This window comes from Bactrocera tryoni, chromosome 2 (genome assembly GCF_016617805.1).
Source record: "Bactrocera tryoni isolate S06 chromosome 2, CSIRO_BtryS06_freeze2, whole genome shotgun sequence".
Lineage (NCBI taxonomy): Eukaryota > Metazoa > Arthropoda > Insecta > Diptera > Tephritidae > Bactrocera > Bactrocera tryoni.
In genome coordinates, this window is record NC_052500.1 from 29,304,653 (window position 1) to 29,319,453 (window position 14,801).

General features: G+C 35.2%; 3 protein-coding genes across 6 annotated transcripts; 2 read left to right on the forward strand and 1 right to left on the reverse strand.

Annotated features, from left to right (window-relative positions):
- The first annotated feature begins 1,045 nt into the window (after positions 1-1,045).
- LOC120768436 (myb-like protein I) lies at positions 1,046-4,745 on the forward strand. The gene is made up of 2 exons (XM_040095122.1): positions 1,046-2,628; positions 4,658-4,745. Exon 1 carries the CDS (start codon positions 1,647-1,649, stop codon positions 2,601-2,603), a length of 957 nt encoding a protein of 318 aa, XP_039951056.1. The 5' UTR covers positions 1,046-1,646; the 3' UTR covers positions 2,604-2,628; positions 4,658-4,745.
- Positions 4,746-5,167: 422 nt separating this feature from the next.
- Positions 5,168-8,165, forward strand: LOC120768437 (SPRY domain-containing SOCS box protein 3). The gene is made up of 3 exons (XM_040095123.1): positions 5,168-5,618; positions 6,449-6,675; positions 6,738-8,165. Exons 1-3 carry the CDS (start codon positions 5,192-5,194, stop codon positions 6,987-6,989), a joined length of 906 nt encoding a protein of 301 aa, XP_039951057.1. The 5' UTR covers positions 5,168-5,191; the 3' UTR covers positions 6,990-8,165.
- Positions 8,166-9,776: 1,611 nt separating this feature from the next.
- Positions 9,777-13,566, reverse strand: LOC120768435 (reticulocalbin-2). 4 transcript variants are annotated; one of them, XM_040095121.1, is made up of 4 exons: positions 13,398-13,566; positions 12,547-12,829; positions 11,826-11,973; positions 9,777-10,691 (listed from the first exon to the last, which is right to left on the reverse strand). In XM_040095121.1, exons 2-4 carry the CDS (start codon positions 12,752-12,754, stop codon positions 10,037-10,039), a joined length of 1,011 nt encoding a protein of 336 aa, XP_039951055.1. In that variant the 5' UTR covers positions 12,755-12,829; positions 13,398-13,566; the 3' UTR covers positions 9,777-10,036. The 4 variants fall into 4 exon arrangements, with proteins under 4 accessions (XP_039951055.1, XP_039951053.1, XP_039951051.1 ...); XM_040095119.1 differs by having other exon boundaries at positions 12,547-12,852; XM_040095117.1 differs by having other exon boundaries at positions 12,547-13,185.
- Between the last annotated feature and the right edge of the window lie 1,235 nt (positions 13,567-14,801).

Below are 14,801 nucleotides of genomic sequence, written 5' to 3' on the forward strand. Positions count from 1 at the left end.
TCGTCCGATAAAAATCAAGTTCTTATATGGAAACTTTTGTATTTGTGAAAGGCATTCTATATTCGTTGCAACCGAAGTTGGTGTTTTTATATATATGGTTGCTAGGTTGCTGGGGGGATTGAGTCATGTGTCAACCAAGTATCCTCTTGCTAAAATAAATGTACCCGTGAAGGGTATTATAGCTTCGGTGCTGTGATAAAATGTAGATTTGTTTCAATAAAAACTACTTATGACTCTAACAGAGCTTCTAGTTGTTACTCTTTTAGGAGACAAATAAAGTTCAACGAAGTGGGACTTCAGTCTAATACAAACATATGTACATACATACTATAGTATGTCGCATTTTAACAAAAACGAACTTCGCCTAACTTGGCTCACTTTTATATCAATGAATGTATGTATATACATATATATATGTATATGTACATAGTTGTGTGTAACTAACTGATATCTGTTTCTGATAAACATGCCAAAAATGCGGGCGCATGTGCGTTTGCTTGAAATAAATTTACATATCTATGTATACACATATGTATATATACGAGCATGTATGTAAGTATGTACATATGTAAATACGTACTAGACCTCGACACATCTGCAAAGGTAACTGCTTTAGGGATGAAAGCACGCGAGACACTTGCGTCCCTCCACGTGCACAAATGACACGCCAACTTTTTCGTTTCAAGTGCAATGAATGAACGAAACTAGCGGACGGGAAGTTGGGGGAACGCGAAAACCAGTAACAAAACAAAGAATTCAATAAAGTTTAACAAAAAGGCAAATAGAGGGAAACACACATACAACTATATAACATTATATCTTGTACATACATATGTGTGTGTGTGTATATGTGCATTTGTAATCTGGCGAGATATTAACTAGTCTAATTGGGGGTGGAAAATACACAAGTGACTACGAGGAATGTTAATGGAAACGTCAAACGGGGTTGGATGGAAGATTGCATGACAGACTGGAAAATTCGACGCGAAAAGGGGGTTGCTGGGCGGCCTGCGCGCACTTGAGCAGAGCAGACGGCTGACAGAAGTCGGGCAAGAATGGAGTAATACAGACGAACTAACGAGCTAAGGAGCGAGTGAGCGCCGAGTCGATAAGTGTTCGTGCAAGAATAAAATCGAATGAAAATAATTTCATTGAAAAAGTAATATTTAGTTCTACACTAAGTCCTTGATTTAGTTGTAGTTCAAAAATAAAAGTGCAATATCGCGTTTCCAGTACTCAATTCTTATGAAAATCATATACATACTATGTGCATAAATAAAAAAAAAAATCCAATAAGTTGTAAGCACTAAAAAATTGAGTCGAACGTAAAAATCAACCCCAGAAGTTAAGAAAAAGTCACCACCACATATTCGACACAAAAAAAAAAATGAAAACATACCCAGACTCACCAAAAGTTTACACTGCCTGTATTACCACCATCACCAGCAAACAACTTCACAGACAATAGAAATATTCAAGAAAACCCTGTGTCTGCAGTAACAACAGCAGAGCGCAGTCAGTTTTCAACACTGTGTGCTAATCAAGTCTAAAATTTCATCATTCAGAAAATTTTGTCTCCACATTGTCACCTCAATCGCTTCTAAGTCGGGTTCGCATTCTAGTTCGCACGCAAACTTCAATCATATATGATTATCGTTTTGTTGTTATTGTTTCAATCGCTATGTTTATACTGTCAACGTCTGGTCCTGCATATACACGATCGATGGATCAATCCAAAGAATTCACGTCTACTTAAGGAAGCCGCTGAGACGTCCTCAGCTGCGACACGCAAGCTCCTGCTAGAGCAATACCATACTGGAGGCTTAGAGAGTAACAGACAGCCACGCAAACGAAACAATCTATCCACATGTGGTGGTGAACCAGATGGTGCTGGAGGCATTCTAGCTGAGGCTTGTCGTTTTTGCGCTAACAGTCCGCAGGGTTATTGTTGTCATCATTTTCATTTGCAAAAATTGGAAATACAGAAGGCACACAAGCAACAGCTACAGCAATCTAGCGGCTACCTGTCGACACAGAATCGGCCACGCTTCTGGCAGCCACTCTGCGGTGGCAGCACTTCGACAACGTTGGAGCAGACATGGGCGCAACGACGGCAGCAGCGTAAAGTAAGTCGTGAATTGAAGCGAAATTTGAAAAATCGATTGACTGTCACAACGTCACTACAACATCAAACACAACTACAGCAACAGCAACAACAAGAGCAGCAGCAAAACCCAATGCAAAAACAATATCAGCTTCAAAGGCAGTATTTGAGGCGACAGCAATATGAAGAGTTCATGAGAGCAAGAAACGCCGGCAATAATAGTAGCAGTAGTAGTTCTAGTAGTAGCAGTCCATTGTGGGATACGTCCACATCAAATTCATCCAGCGGCTACCAATCACCCTTCGCTTCGGTGTACAATGTTAATGGTTCGCTCTCTGATATCGATACCACGGACTCTGGTCTAGCGACCTCCATAGAAAGTGTTGCATATTATGGTGTTGAAGAGGCGGGATCTGTCGAAGAATTGTCCCCAAGTTTGGCTGTTGAACTAGAACTAGCGACAGCGAAGACATCCACAATAACAACAACCTACCTTTAAGTGACGAAAAACATAAAAACTACAGGTGAGTAAGTGCGCACATGCGTACATACCTATATGTAAGGGAATCTAAATAATATTTGTATTCAAACTGTGACTTATCCGAGTAGTGAAATATGCTGGAATGATTTCTATTTGTTTTTGTCTTAGCCCAAAAATGTTTATTAACTTTTGCTGCCCCAAGAAGTTCAATTGGAAGTGTTTCTCTTCACCATAACGTTGGAACACGTCCCCCATCTCCGGAATTCTCTAGACTTATTATCTTTTGGATATTTCTAAAGAATATCAGAGTATAAAGAGAGTGCGCTATTTTCGGAATAATTCTCAAGAGGCAGTCGCTGAAATATATAAGACATCTAGAACTCACACCGCTTCACCTAGTAATCGGGCAGGTAGCCAAAGGGGCTTGGCAGAGGAAAGGTAACCCCATCCCAGCGAATGAAGCCCTTAAGTGGTGAATTACTAGAGTCTCTTCTCCCAAGGGACAGCATTACCAAAAGAGTAAACTTCACTAGAAAGTCCAAAATGACTCTTAACAGTAAGGCTGCATAGAATGATTCCACGCAGTTGGTCGAGCTTAGGGATAATACAATCAACGACGGTACACCGACGGCTCGAAAACGTCAGAGAGAATTGCTGCAGGAGTCGTAGAACCACCAAACTCCCCATACCTGTGCGAAATTTTCCCAGCATAGCCCAAGCAAAGGTCTTTGCTAAAAGATGATGAGTAGATATAAGTCTCCAACGCAACTATCGCAATGAACGTATAGCCATACTCAACAACTGTCTAACGACACGTAAAGCGATCTCTGCCTACCAGGTCAAATCGCTGTTGGTGCAGGAGTATACAGAACGACTGAATAGTTTATCAGATCTTTACCAAGTGCAGCTTATCTGGGTGCCCGGTCACAAAGCTATAGCCGGGAATGAACTGGCTGACGAGCTCACAGCATCGACCGACATGTTAGGGCCGGAATCTTTTATTGCGGTTGGTTCTCATACCATAATGGAGCTGCTCCGTAAGGCGGAAGGAGTAGGCAGGAAAGGTATTGGCAATAACTCCAAGGCATGCGCTATGCTAAGTTGCTAATAGGGTTTTAACCACGAAATCAACCTCCCAAAAGAAAAACTCCGGCTACTTCTGGCCATTCTAAGCTTAAGAAGCGCTTATGTAACATGGTCCTATCTTCTTGTGCAAATTGGCGGTTCTTGACAGCAGTCTGCAGACGCATGATAAAGGCCCTTGGATCCATGTTTCCAAATAGCACCAAGCAATATATTGGAATTCATCAATGTGCTGGCGCTAAGTGAGTCGTTGTGACTTAGGAGAGGAAACAATAGACCTTAGGTCGCGGTGCTTACCTCACTTATTTATTTATTTATCTATCTACGTAAGCATGTACAGATCCAGGCTCCGATCGCAGTTCCGATCAACAAAAAAACTTCTTCCTAATCCCAGTTGAACTTTAGCAGTCAATGGGAAATCTTTCTTGCGTATTTTTGCTATGAGTATTATATACTATACATATATTATTTTGAAGGATACTTTTGAGGGTCGTTGGGCGTCATTCTACACGAGCTTCAGAAGAAAAGTAAGTTGCGGCATTTCATCCGATTTTCTCTTGGCTCTAGCAACTCACCCCAAAACTACTAAATTTTGAAACCCAAAAAAGGTAGACCACGCCAAAGGCGACATCGTTCCATTTTTACCTCAAAACTTTTTAAGGTCGTAGATCGAATGATTCTTTTTCCTTGATTTCTTTGATTTGGCTGAAGATAGCGTTCCCATGCGAAATTCTGCTCGGCAATAAGTTGTGCTCGGGTATAAGGTGCTGATAAACCCAGCAAATAATTTTCATTATTTGAGCACACCAATTATTTTCCATCAATGAGCATGTTTGTATGTATGGGTGTATGTACGAATGATTGAAATATTTTTATTTCCTCAAAATCGTGTTTGTCGGTTTTTTTTATTTTGTTTACTCATATCCAGCGAAATATTTTAGTAATCATTTTTAGTAAATATATTTTATAACCTTTCTCACTTCAACTAGATACAAGAACGGCAATCTTATTGGTACCTTAAACAATAACTATTAGCAGTTAAACGGCAACAGGCGAACAGAGAGAATTGAAAATATCGACAACCAAGAAGACGCAGCGACACAAAAGGGTTCTCGAGACAAAGCACTTGTGCCGAGTGGGTCAAACGTGTAAGTTGTGTTGGCAGTGATACTAGATAAATGTGTATGTAACAAAACGTTTACCGTTATACAGGTGCAATTGAACAGGACAAAGTGCTTTTGCAGGTGTGAAGAATACGCAACAACCGGAAGTGACCTTCTTTTCGTCAGACAACAGTGACTAGACTACTCAAATGCCAGAAATACAAAAACACCTGCCGCTTGTAGAATTCTCGTTTTCTAGATGCTAGAAACTGTCAAGTAGTGACCTTAGTAGTAACAGTAGAACACTAGAAAAGTGCAACGTGGCACTGAAATCGATTATACTGTAGCTCAACAATTTAATTACAAGTATCTGGACGTACATACATACATAAGTTGTAACGTAAAAGTAAAGGCAGTAAAATGTCCTCGGATGACGACAATAATTCGTTAAACTCATCAGCCAAATCGGATGCAAGACTTAACGAACCGTTAAATGGCGCATCGATGCCGGCGCTGAATTCGTCGGCGGCCAATACAAATGCGGTTAATGGAAGTGGTGGTGGCGGAAGTGGAACTTCCTCTCAATTGGTGAGACGTAAAAAAGTCATGCCGCTGGAGCATGGCTGCGAGGACAATTGGACGTGGAGTAAACGGCATCGTTCGAAAGAAATAGTGCTGAGTGGTCCCAATAATCGCACAGTGCATTTTCATCCAAATTGGAGTAAAGGAACGGCGGGTGTACAAGGCAAACGCCCGCTGAATAATGGCCGCTTCTATTGGGAATTGCATGTGTCGCAGCGTGTCTTCGGCACCAGTATTATGTTTGGTATCGGCACAAAGCAAGCACGTAAGCATTTTACTATTCAAAACAGTACTCGCAAATCATTAGTTTAAATCTCATCAGAAACCAATGTTTTTTAAAAATTCCGACATCGGCTAGTATATGTTCGGTAGTCTTGAGCTCATATCAGCCGAATGGATATTTACATATTAAGCTCCTTGGGAGCGAGGCGATAAGCAGTAACAAACGCTTATTATATGTCACAGTTGTTGGCTCCAATTATATACAAGTTAAGAGTGATCCATTTCTAGGTTCCCTACTTCTTTCTTTGACATTTATTTTTTGAACACTATCTTTTTCCAATGTTGGCGGTGGATACGTCTCAGATGGTCCATCCGTTGAGTCTAAGTTCATTGACTCGTTCGAGCATTTCAACCGGCATCATTTTTGAAGAAAAATGGACCGATTATTGCATTGGCCCACAAACCACTTCAATCTGTTATTTTTTCTGGCTGAAATGGCAACTCATGAATCTCTTTGAGCCAGCAATGAGTCTCATAGCTAAACAAAATTTGGCTCGAAAACGTCGGGTCTTCTTGCAACTTTTCAAAAGCCCATAGAGCAAAGCGATGTCGCTTGGGAAGATCGAACGGTTCCTGTTGTTGCTCAAGCTGTATTTTGTACGCTTTCAATTTAAGATCTCGCCGTAAAATACGCCAAGTCGTTCCATACGTCGGACCGAGTGGATGCGAACGGTGCCGAATCGACTCTCCGCTGTCTTCGCACTCTCAGCGAGACCTTAAAGAGCTTTGAGCTCGCTTTTCCCTTCAAATTTTTTTTAGTTTTACGGTTGTCCCAATGACAATTTTACTATTCACATAATTCTAACATTGCAGGACTTCACGCCAACTCCTTTCGGAATATGCTCGGTGAGAACGAGCATGGCTGGGGTCTATCGCACAAGGGTGTGCTTTGGCACAAAGGTGTAGCGCTGCTGTACACTAAACGTTTCAAAGAAAATCACCCCACAGTTATAGGCGTGCTCTTCGATGGCATCGAGGGTACGCTCAGCTATTACAAAGATGGCAAATGTTTGGGTGTAGCTTTTAGGGGTTTAGATAAGGTAAGCAAAAATTATTGAATATATTAATTTGAAAATCTTTACATATGCATTAATCTATACAGATAAAGGAACCGCTATATCCGATTGTCTGTTCGACTGCGGCGAAAACTGAAATGACTCTGAAATGTACGCGGCGGGATTTTGTAAATCTGCAAGATCGTTGTCGAGCCGAAATTATTAAGCACGTCAAGACGAGAGAGGATTTGGTAAAATTGAAATTGCCGCCACTCATTACGCAATATTTGAGCGAAGTGGTGAACGATGTGGCGCCACTGCGCCAAGTGGACAACTATGACATTTTATGCGATTTTTAAATTGTAACAGCTGACACTGTGTAAGTGGAATTTGGAGTAATACTAAAAGAACGGTGGTACTAACATGGGTATATGAGTGTGTGTGTGTGTGTATTTATACAAATTGAATTTTGTAAATATAGTTTATAATTATATATGCGTCCTTGTTTGCTGGAACATTTGAACTAATTTTTAAAACTGCTTCAAATCACTCCTATCAGCATATGAGCAATCCGCGATGTAATTAATTTGGTATAAAATACATGAGAACAAGGTAGTAAGCTTATTGACAAGAATGTCAAATTCACGCAACGCAATTCGGTACACCATCTTTTCATAATTAAAATAATCGTCAATATTAATTGATAATAATTGATAATAATTAATCTTGTTAATGAGAAAACTAAAAAACGTAAACATTAGAGATTCTTATGCTCTTTAAATAGTACCATATTGAGCCCTGTAACGTTCAGCCACTTGTACAGCCTGGCCTCACCTAAATGGTTATTGACAAATTGGCGTTTAAAATCGCTTTTCTACTTTGAAGCACAAAAGCTCAACGCGGAGAAGCGTAAATAGAATGTCAATGCATATTTTGAGGCGCAATCAGTATTTTTACTAAATTGTTAAAATTATTTCGATGATTAAAATTTGAGTTAAACTTTAATTTTAATTAATTTCTGAAGCGAAATATTGTTTAAAACAAGTGAGTAATAAGAGTTCTGAACAAATGTATTATAAATCTTAGTGCATAATTTAATAAACCGTGAAGTCCGCCGTGCCATATATTATGCAAGATATAGACTATATGCACTTGTATATAAACAAATCTGTCTATCTGCATTTGCTTCGATTATATGGTAAATTCGCTACTAAGGCACACACATACAAATAAGCAGGAAATTGTCGCATAAACTTTTTCATTGAAGTTTGTGTACTGTAAAGTCAACAAATTGTATACAAACTTGTGCATGAACATACATACATATATAGTATTTGAAGCTTATAACTACATAAAAGCTAGTCACTACAAATAATTATTAGATGTAAACAAAAACAATAATTAGACTTGCATTTATTAAAAAAAAAATAAAACTTAGAAAAACTTGAATGCAAGCGCAGGAAATTGAATAGGCGTAAACTAAGGCATGAAGAAATGAATGATGACCAATACAAGTTTGACAAAAACATAAAAAATATTTAAAATTAAATATAGGTATATAGTAAAATTTAATCTATAAAAGATATAATTTTTGTATATTTGGTGTGATTTTTATATTTTTAATATGTGTTTTTAGATTTGATATATTTTTGACATAAAAGCAGTTATAAATTGCACTTTCAATGACATCTAGTTCCAAATCACTTTTATTTCAATCAGTATTATTATTATAATATTTTCCTATTTGCTATTGTAAATTCGCGTTTTTTTTTTTGCTTTATGTTTTAATATAAACGAATTTGGAATATTTTCCTCTTTGCTTGTAAATTGACGTTTTTTTTGTTTTATGTTATAATATAAAGGTATTTGGAATCAATATATATGTACATATGTACATATGTATGTATGTACACGTCAGCGTAAAGAGCTGAACCGTTTTAGTCATGTCCGTCTGAATATACGCGAATTAGTCTCTCAGTTTTTGAGATATACATACAAACCGGCCAATCAAAACTTTGTTCTTGTAAAGAAACTTCTTTATTTGTGAAGGAGGTTAATGTTTCTTCTTTTTTTTTGTATTGTTATTTGTAAATTAATCGGAAAACATTTCGATAACTTTTCTTTATTTGACGTTTGTATGCCTATTCCATACACATAAATAAACTTAGTGTAAAATTATTTAAAAATACAAAGGCCTATTTGGTGCAATATTGTGATAACTTATAAGATTGTATTAGTATACATTTGCATTGCGGTTAATGTTCAGTTATTTTGTAAATTGTATACACAGCATGTGTTTAAACACATATATAAATATATATGATACATTTTACCCTGATCCTTCTTTGTAATTAGTTTACTTTTTAAACGAACAATTTTTTTCTTATTGAATAACTCTGTTACTGTGTTGCTTTTTATTTTGTTCATTTGAGTTAACAAAATTTCCGCCTATCCTAAAACTATTTAAAACGTTTTGCAAATATGCAAGGCTTTAATATTGAAAAATGTAAATTATCGAAAGCGGAATTGGGTGAATTCTAGTCATATAAGTTGTTGCACTGCTAGCGCAAAAATAAAAATGCCATCGGCAGTCAGCAATTTTAGAAAATAACTGTAATTAGTTAAGTTATTTGTTCAAATGTGAAAAATATTCAACAACACGCATTATAAAACTATTTATGTCTAATAAAAAAAACTATGTGTGTCTAAATAAGCGGGAAAGCATCTTAATTGTGTTGAAAGCATTCAGGTGGGTAAACTTAGCGATCAAAATCAACTTTTTGTAGGAAAACTTTTTTATTTTACAAGATATTTTCCGAAATTTGGCACAGATTATTGTGTACTGTATCGACAGAAAATATTCCTGAAGTAATTTCGAGGCATAATCTGAATTGACTGTCCTTGGCCGGTTAAAAGTACGGGTCCGCCCCGTTTACTTAGACTCGATTATCATAAGAATGGACACAGATGATTTTCTAAGGTAACGGTATAATCTCCGAACAAATTGCTTAAATCGGACCACTATAGTATATAGCTGCTATACAAAGTAATCGACGAAATCAAGTTCTTGTGTAGATTCTTTTGTTTGTGCGAAGCGTATTACCACTTCAGTGCAACCGGTTGCTGGTTTTTAGAAACAAACACAATATAGTGGTGGTGGTGAATTTATTGATTCTTATTACTGTACAATAAATACTTAGAAAATTCTATTTTACATACAAGTAGGCGGAGGAATATTAAGAAATGATAAAACTACACTAAATAATTAATAATAATTATGTATATACTTTTCTAAACGAAAATCTAAAACACAATTTGCTATTGTACGTTTGGGCAAGCGTTTGGTGTCGCAAAAAATATGGCATTAAACGGAAATTTTATTAAACCCGCTGTTTAATTTGTCCGCTTATAGCTCGTCAAGGAAATGATTTATATTCTGTAAATGATCGCCATAATCCGTAGCTTCACTGCCAACGAATGTGTCGTAATTGTTTAGTATTTCCAAATAGCTTAAGCGATCATCATGATCTTCATCTGTCGATACAAATAAATGATCGACCTCATCTGTAGCTATAGCCTCGCTATTCGGCACCACCCAGTTGAGTACTTCATTACCGGTTAGTAGACCATCCTCATTCTCATCCAAGTGATCGAAACGATCCTTTTCTTCAACTAACCATTCGCGGCTACGATCTTGACCTGCACTGCCAATATATTCCGCATAATCTATTTCACCATTATGGTTGGTATCTTTCTCGCGTAGCGTGTGTTCCAATACGATTGGTAACATTTCTGGATGTTCTTCTGGTGAATAAAAAAGCACATATTCTTTTGAATCCAATGCGCCATCTTTATTCAAATCTGCTGCATTGAATAGCTCCTTATCTGATTTAATCATTTCTTTCTCTTCATCGTAGCTATCGAAATCAATTAATTCCTTTTTTTCGTCTTCATTTTCCATTTCGAAAGTATCCTTAAGATATTCCTTCCATGTGACTTTTCCATCACCATCCGCATCGATTTCTTCCAAACGATCTGCTGCTTCCTCTTCACCAAGTTTTCTGTTTTTGTTTTTGAAATTGATATTAATTATTACATAACATATTTAAGTTATTAAATTTGTTTTTAGATATATTAATAGGTTTTGTTAATTTGTAAATACTTTATTATTAAAGCAATTAAGCGTATATGTATTTGGTTAGGGCTATTCTGACTAGCCAAAGAATTTAAAGTATTACATACATACATATATATCACAGAAATATTTTTTGAAAATTTGAAGTAAATCAGGTTTGTGTAAAACTTCAAAATGCTTTTTTTTTAATAGTGACCACTGTAACTTAAAAATCGCTAGGTAATTTCAATGAAATTATTATAACTTTTTGAAAACATGAAAAACTAATGCCTGGTCGAAAGAAAAAAATAACTTTTGGTTTTTTCCCCGAATATTTGGAAACCATTTTTCCAAGGGCGCCAGTTTGTTAATTTAACAAAAAGCTTCAAATAGGCCTAAAATGATGCTCTGTTAATGAAACAATTTGTTTTGTCTGATTGATTTTAGTTGAATCTCCAAGAATTAATTATGGTCACCGCAAGGAGCTTTGGTTGAAACTGAAACAACACAGACAGCGATTACTTTAAAATTATTATTTTTTTAATTTTGTCAAGTCGAAACTTTAGATAAATACCTTAATAAAATAAATTATTTACTGGCAAAAAAAAAAAATTAAATTTGTCTGACTACACCTAACCCCAAAGATATTGATTAATAAATTGTTTACTGGCAAAAAAAATTCAAATTGTCTGATTACACTTAACCCCAAAGGTAATGAATAAAGAAATATTGCCAAAAGCAGGTTAGAAAGCTTTTAGCAAAAAAATTTACACATGTTAATAGTATTAAGCTCGCTGATCTACATGTGTAACTATGTACATGTATAATCATTTGTAATACTGGATAATAAAATGTATGTGTATCTGTTTGTACCCCTATTATAATAAGAATAGACCAACGACATGGCAGTGAGGTTGATAAACCTATATACCATACAAATTATGTAAGTTAATTTGAATTTTTACCGGCAAGCGGAGGCAACTAGCACGTGATTGTCGTGATGTTTTAAAATTTAAAGTAATATATAGTGCTTTTTTAGAATGAAGATAATGAAAGCATTAATCAACAACATAAAACTCACTTAAAAGACCTTAAAATCCAAGCTTTTAGCTCATGACGCTCAACAAAGCCATCCTTATTTAAATCCATTAACTTTATAAGTACAAGCAATCGCTTTTTAGATTCCTCAGGTGTAAGTTTGTCGAATTCCTTTGCTTCTTTGAGGCTGCCTAAAAGAGGAAGGTAGAAAAACCGGTATACATAATTTTTAGTAAAATTACAATTCTAAATTAAATGTTTATGCGGAAGTTTTTTGCCTCCATTCTTTCTCTTAATAACATGTGTATGCATAAATAAGTTGGAAATAAAAGAAACACACGTGTATAAACAATTGACACGTCCCTTCAAAACGTTGGTAATGCCAACACCAACAACAACACAATCGTTGTGAGTTATAGGAAGCTAATTTATTCTTAAAGAATCTGCTCATAAATCCAGCAAGGTATTTTTTGTCATATTGGCAGTTTTTGCGCATTTATCTTTTATATTTAAACATCATATATCTAAAAAATTGTATTATTAGAAGAATCAAAAAAATTTTGTAGACCAATTTAAATGCTTTTATGTCTGCTTTAATAGCGGAATGTTTAATGAATGTTAATAATTATTTAATGTTTTTAATAAATTGGTTTAGTAGCTAATAATAATTAAAGTAAATAAAGTAATATATGGAAAAATTATTTTTTGGCAATCTGATCATTTTAAAAATTTGAACTTCCTATAAAAATACAATTTCCACTCACCTATTATTGCTTCATGATCAAATTCCACATTATGGTCACCGTCTTCATGATGATGTGCATCACGTCCAGCATATATTCCATCCTTAAGCCGTTCTTTACTGTTATGTTTTTCGTGTTTATGAGCGTGTGCGACCCCTGCATACGCAGGTATAGAGTTAACAACTAGCACAAAGGCTAGCAACAAAAAGAAAATTCCTAGGTGCGACATTTTTCTATATGAATTTCACTTTAAACGTTCTTGTAGACCAAGGTCTTTGCCACTTGTGTGTGCGACTGTTTTTCTCTGTAGATTTAAATACACTAAGCCTATTTGAGTAAAAGGAATTTGACTTCGCCACCACTTTAAAATTCAAATACTTGAAATATTTATATTGGCAATATGGTACTTTCAAGGTGCTGTTATTAAGAAATATTCTCTTTGGTTTATATATTCACTTTGTAAACTTCATTTGCTATTATTTTCAATATTAATGCCACACGGTTAATTTGCAAACAAATGTAAAATGCTCTCAATTGCCCGCTACAGCTGCTGATCGCTCATCAACTGTCTCGCAGCATATACATTGAAATTAGGGAGCGTATATATGGAAATTTATGTAACTATAGACAAGCTCTGGCTACCGGCGATAATGCTCCTCACTGAAAAATTGAGTTAAGACTAAAATATTGTATATTTTCTTTTAGTGATGTATAGATATTTTCTATAGTTGCTCTTCGTACTACAGCATCCTGTAGGTATATAATATAAATAATAGCATGGGTGTATGTATATAAAACTGCACTGCTAAGTTTCCGATGCCATTCGGTATTGTAGTTTTATTATAACATTGTTTTAATATTAGATATATTACCTTCGCGTAAAGCTTTTAATGGTTCTTCCGTTACTTTCAAGAATGGTAGAACAGCCATTCAATTGATTAAAACTACACTCATATTATCAGAATATATACCAAATGCTTATTTCTAAAATTGTTTAGTTATTTTTGTTCTAGTTGACTCAGTTATCTGTTTGTTTATATATGAAAACATGAAAAGAAAAGAATGAAAACATTAATCGGAAGGCTCTTCCGACAACAACAGGGATGTTATGTTCCTTAATTTTTTTATCGATAAAATGTTTTGAAATTAACTAAATTTACATTACATTTGTATAAATCTTGTAAATAATGAGTGCCAGAAATTTAAAGAAAACAAATATTTAAATATTTAATTATAGAACAATAGAATGCAACAAAAAACTTTATTATAAGTGAACCTTTCGGCTAATATTTTTGTATTCTCCGTTAACGAGAAATTTATTAAATTAATAATACAGATGTTTAGCCGTCAGTTTTTTAATAATTAACTTTTCAGATTAATTGTGGTATATGACAATAATTAAAAATTTTAATCGGTCCTTTGTGGACAAAATTCTTACGATTTATTATCGTTTTCGATTACATTTTCTATTTTGCAATAGCAACACTGAATATTGAGTTTACCCTTACGGGGCATCTCGACAGGATAAAATCTATGTCTTGCGAACTGTATTGCCGTGCCTATTGCCTGTGGAGACTCCACATTGCTTATATCTTACAATATATCGCAAACTAATTCATACGGGGCATCTCGACAGGATAAAATCTATGTCTTGCGAACTGTCAAATCTATTGCTATTGCCATTGCCAAATCTGTATGTGGGCATTTGTTATCATAAGATAATCATTTGCGCAAAGGCGTAGGGTAGGTAGGTTCGAGCTGATGTAGCGCATGCTTTGAGCTCTTGAAAAATTTATTTTATCATTTGCGAAGGTAGCATTTGGGTAGGTAGCTGATGTAGCCCATGTTTTGAGCCCTTGAACTGTTTAAATCTTTTATGTGGAAAATAAAAAAAAGGATAAAGATCCTTTTGTTTACAAATGTATTTCTGGGAAAAATGAAATAATAACAAAGGATAAAGATCCTTTTTTTTTACAAATGTATATTTCTGGGAAAAATAAGAATTCATATTTTTGGACTACTATGTCATAATTGTGGCATACACTTTATATACCAATTAAAACAATAAATTTAAAATGAGCAATGATATTTTGATTTTCGCTAGTATAAGTTTATTATATTTTAAATTTCGCTTACTCCCAACCCAATTTGCATAATTTTTCTGTGAATTAACAATATTAAACTAAATATTAATTTTTTGAAAAAATGTTATTCTGAAAATGTACTGTATTTCTATAATATAACACAACCGTCTTAATACTCGCTCTTCTAATTTT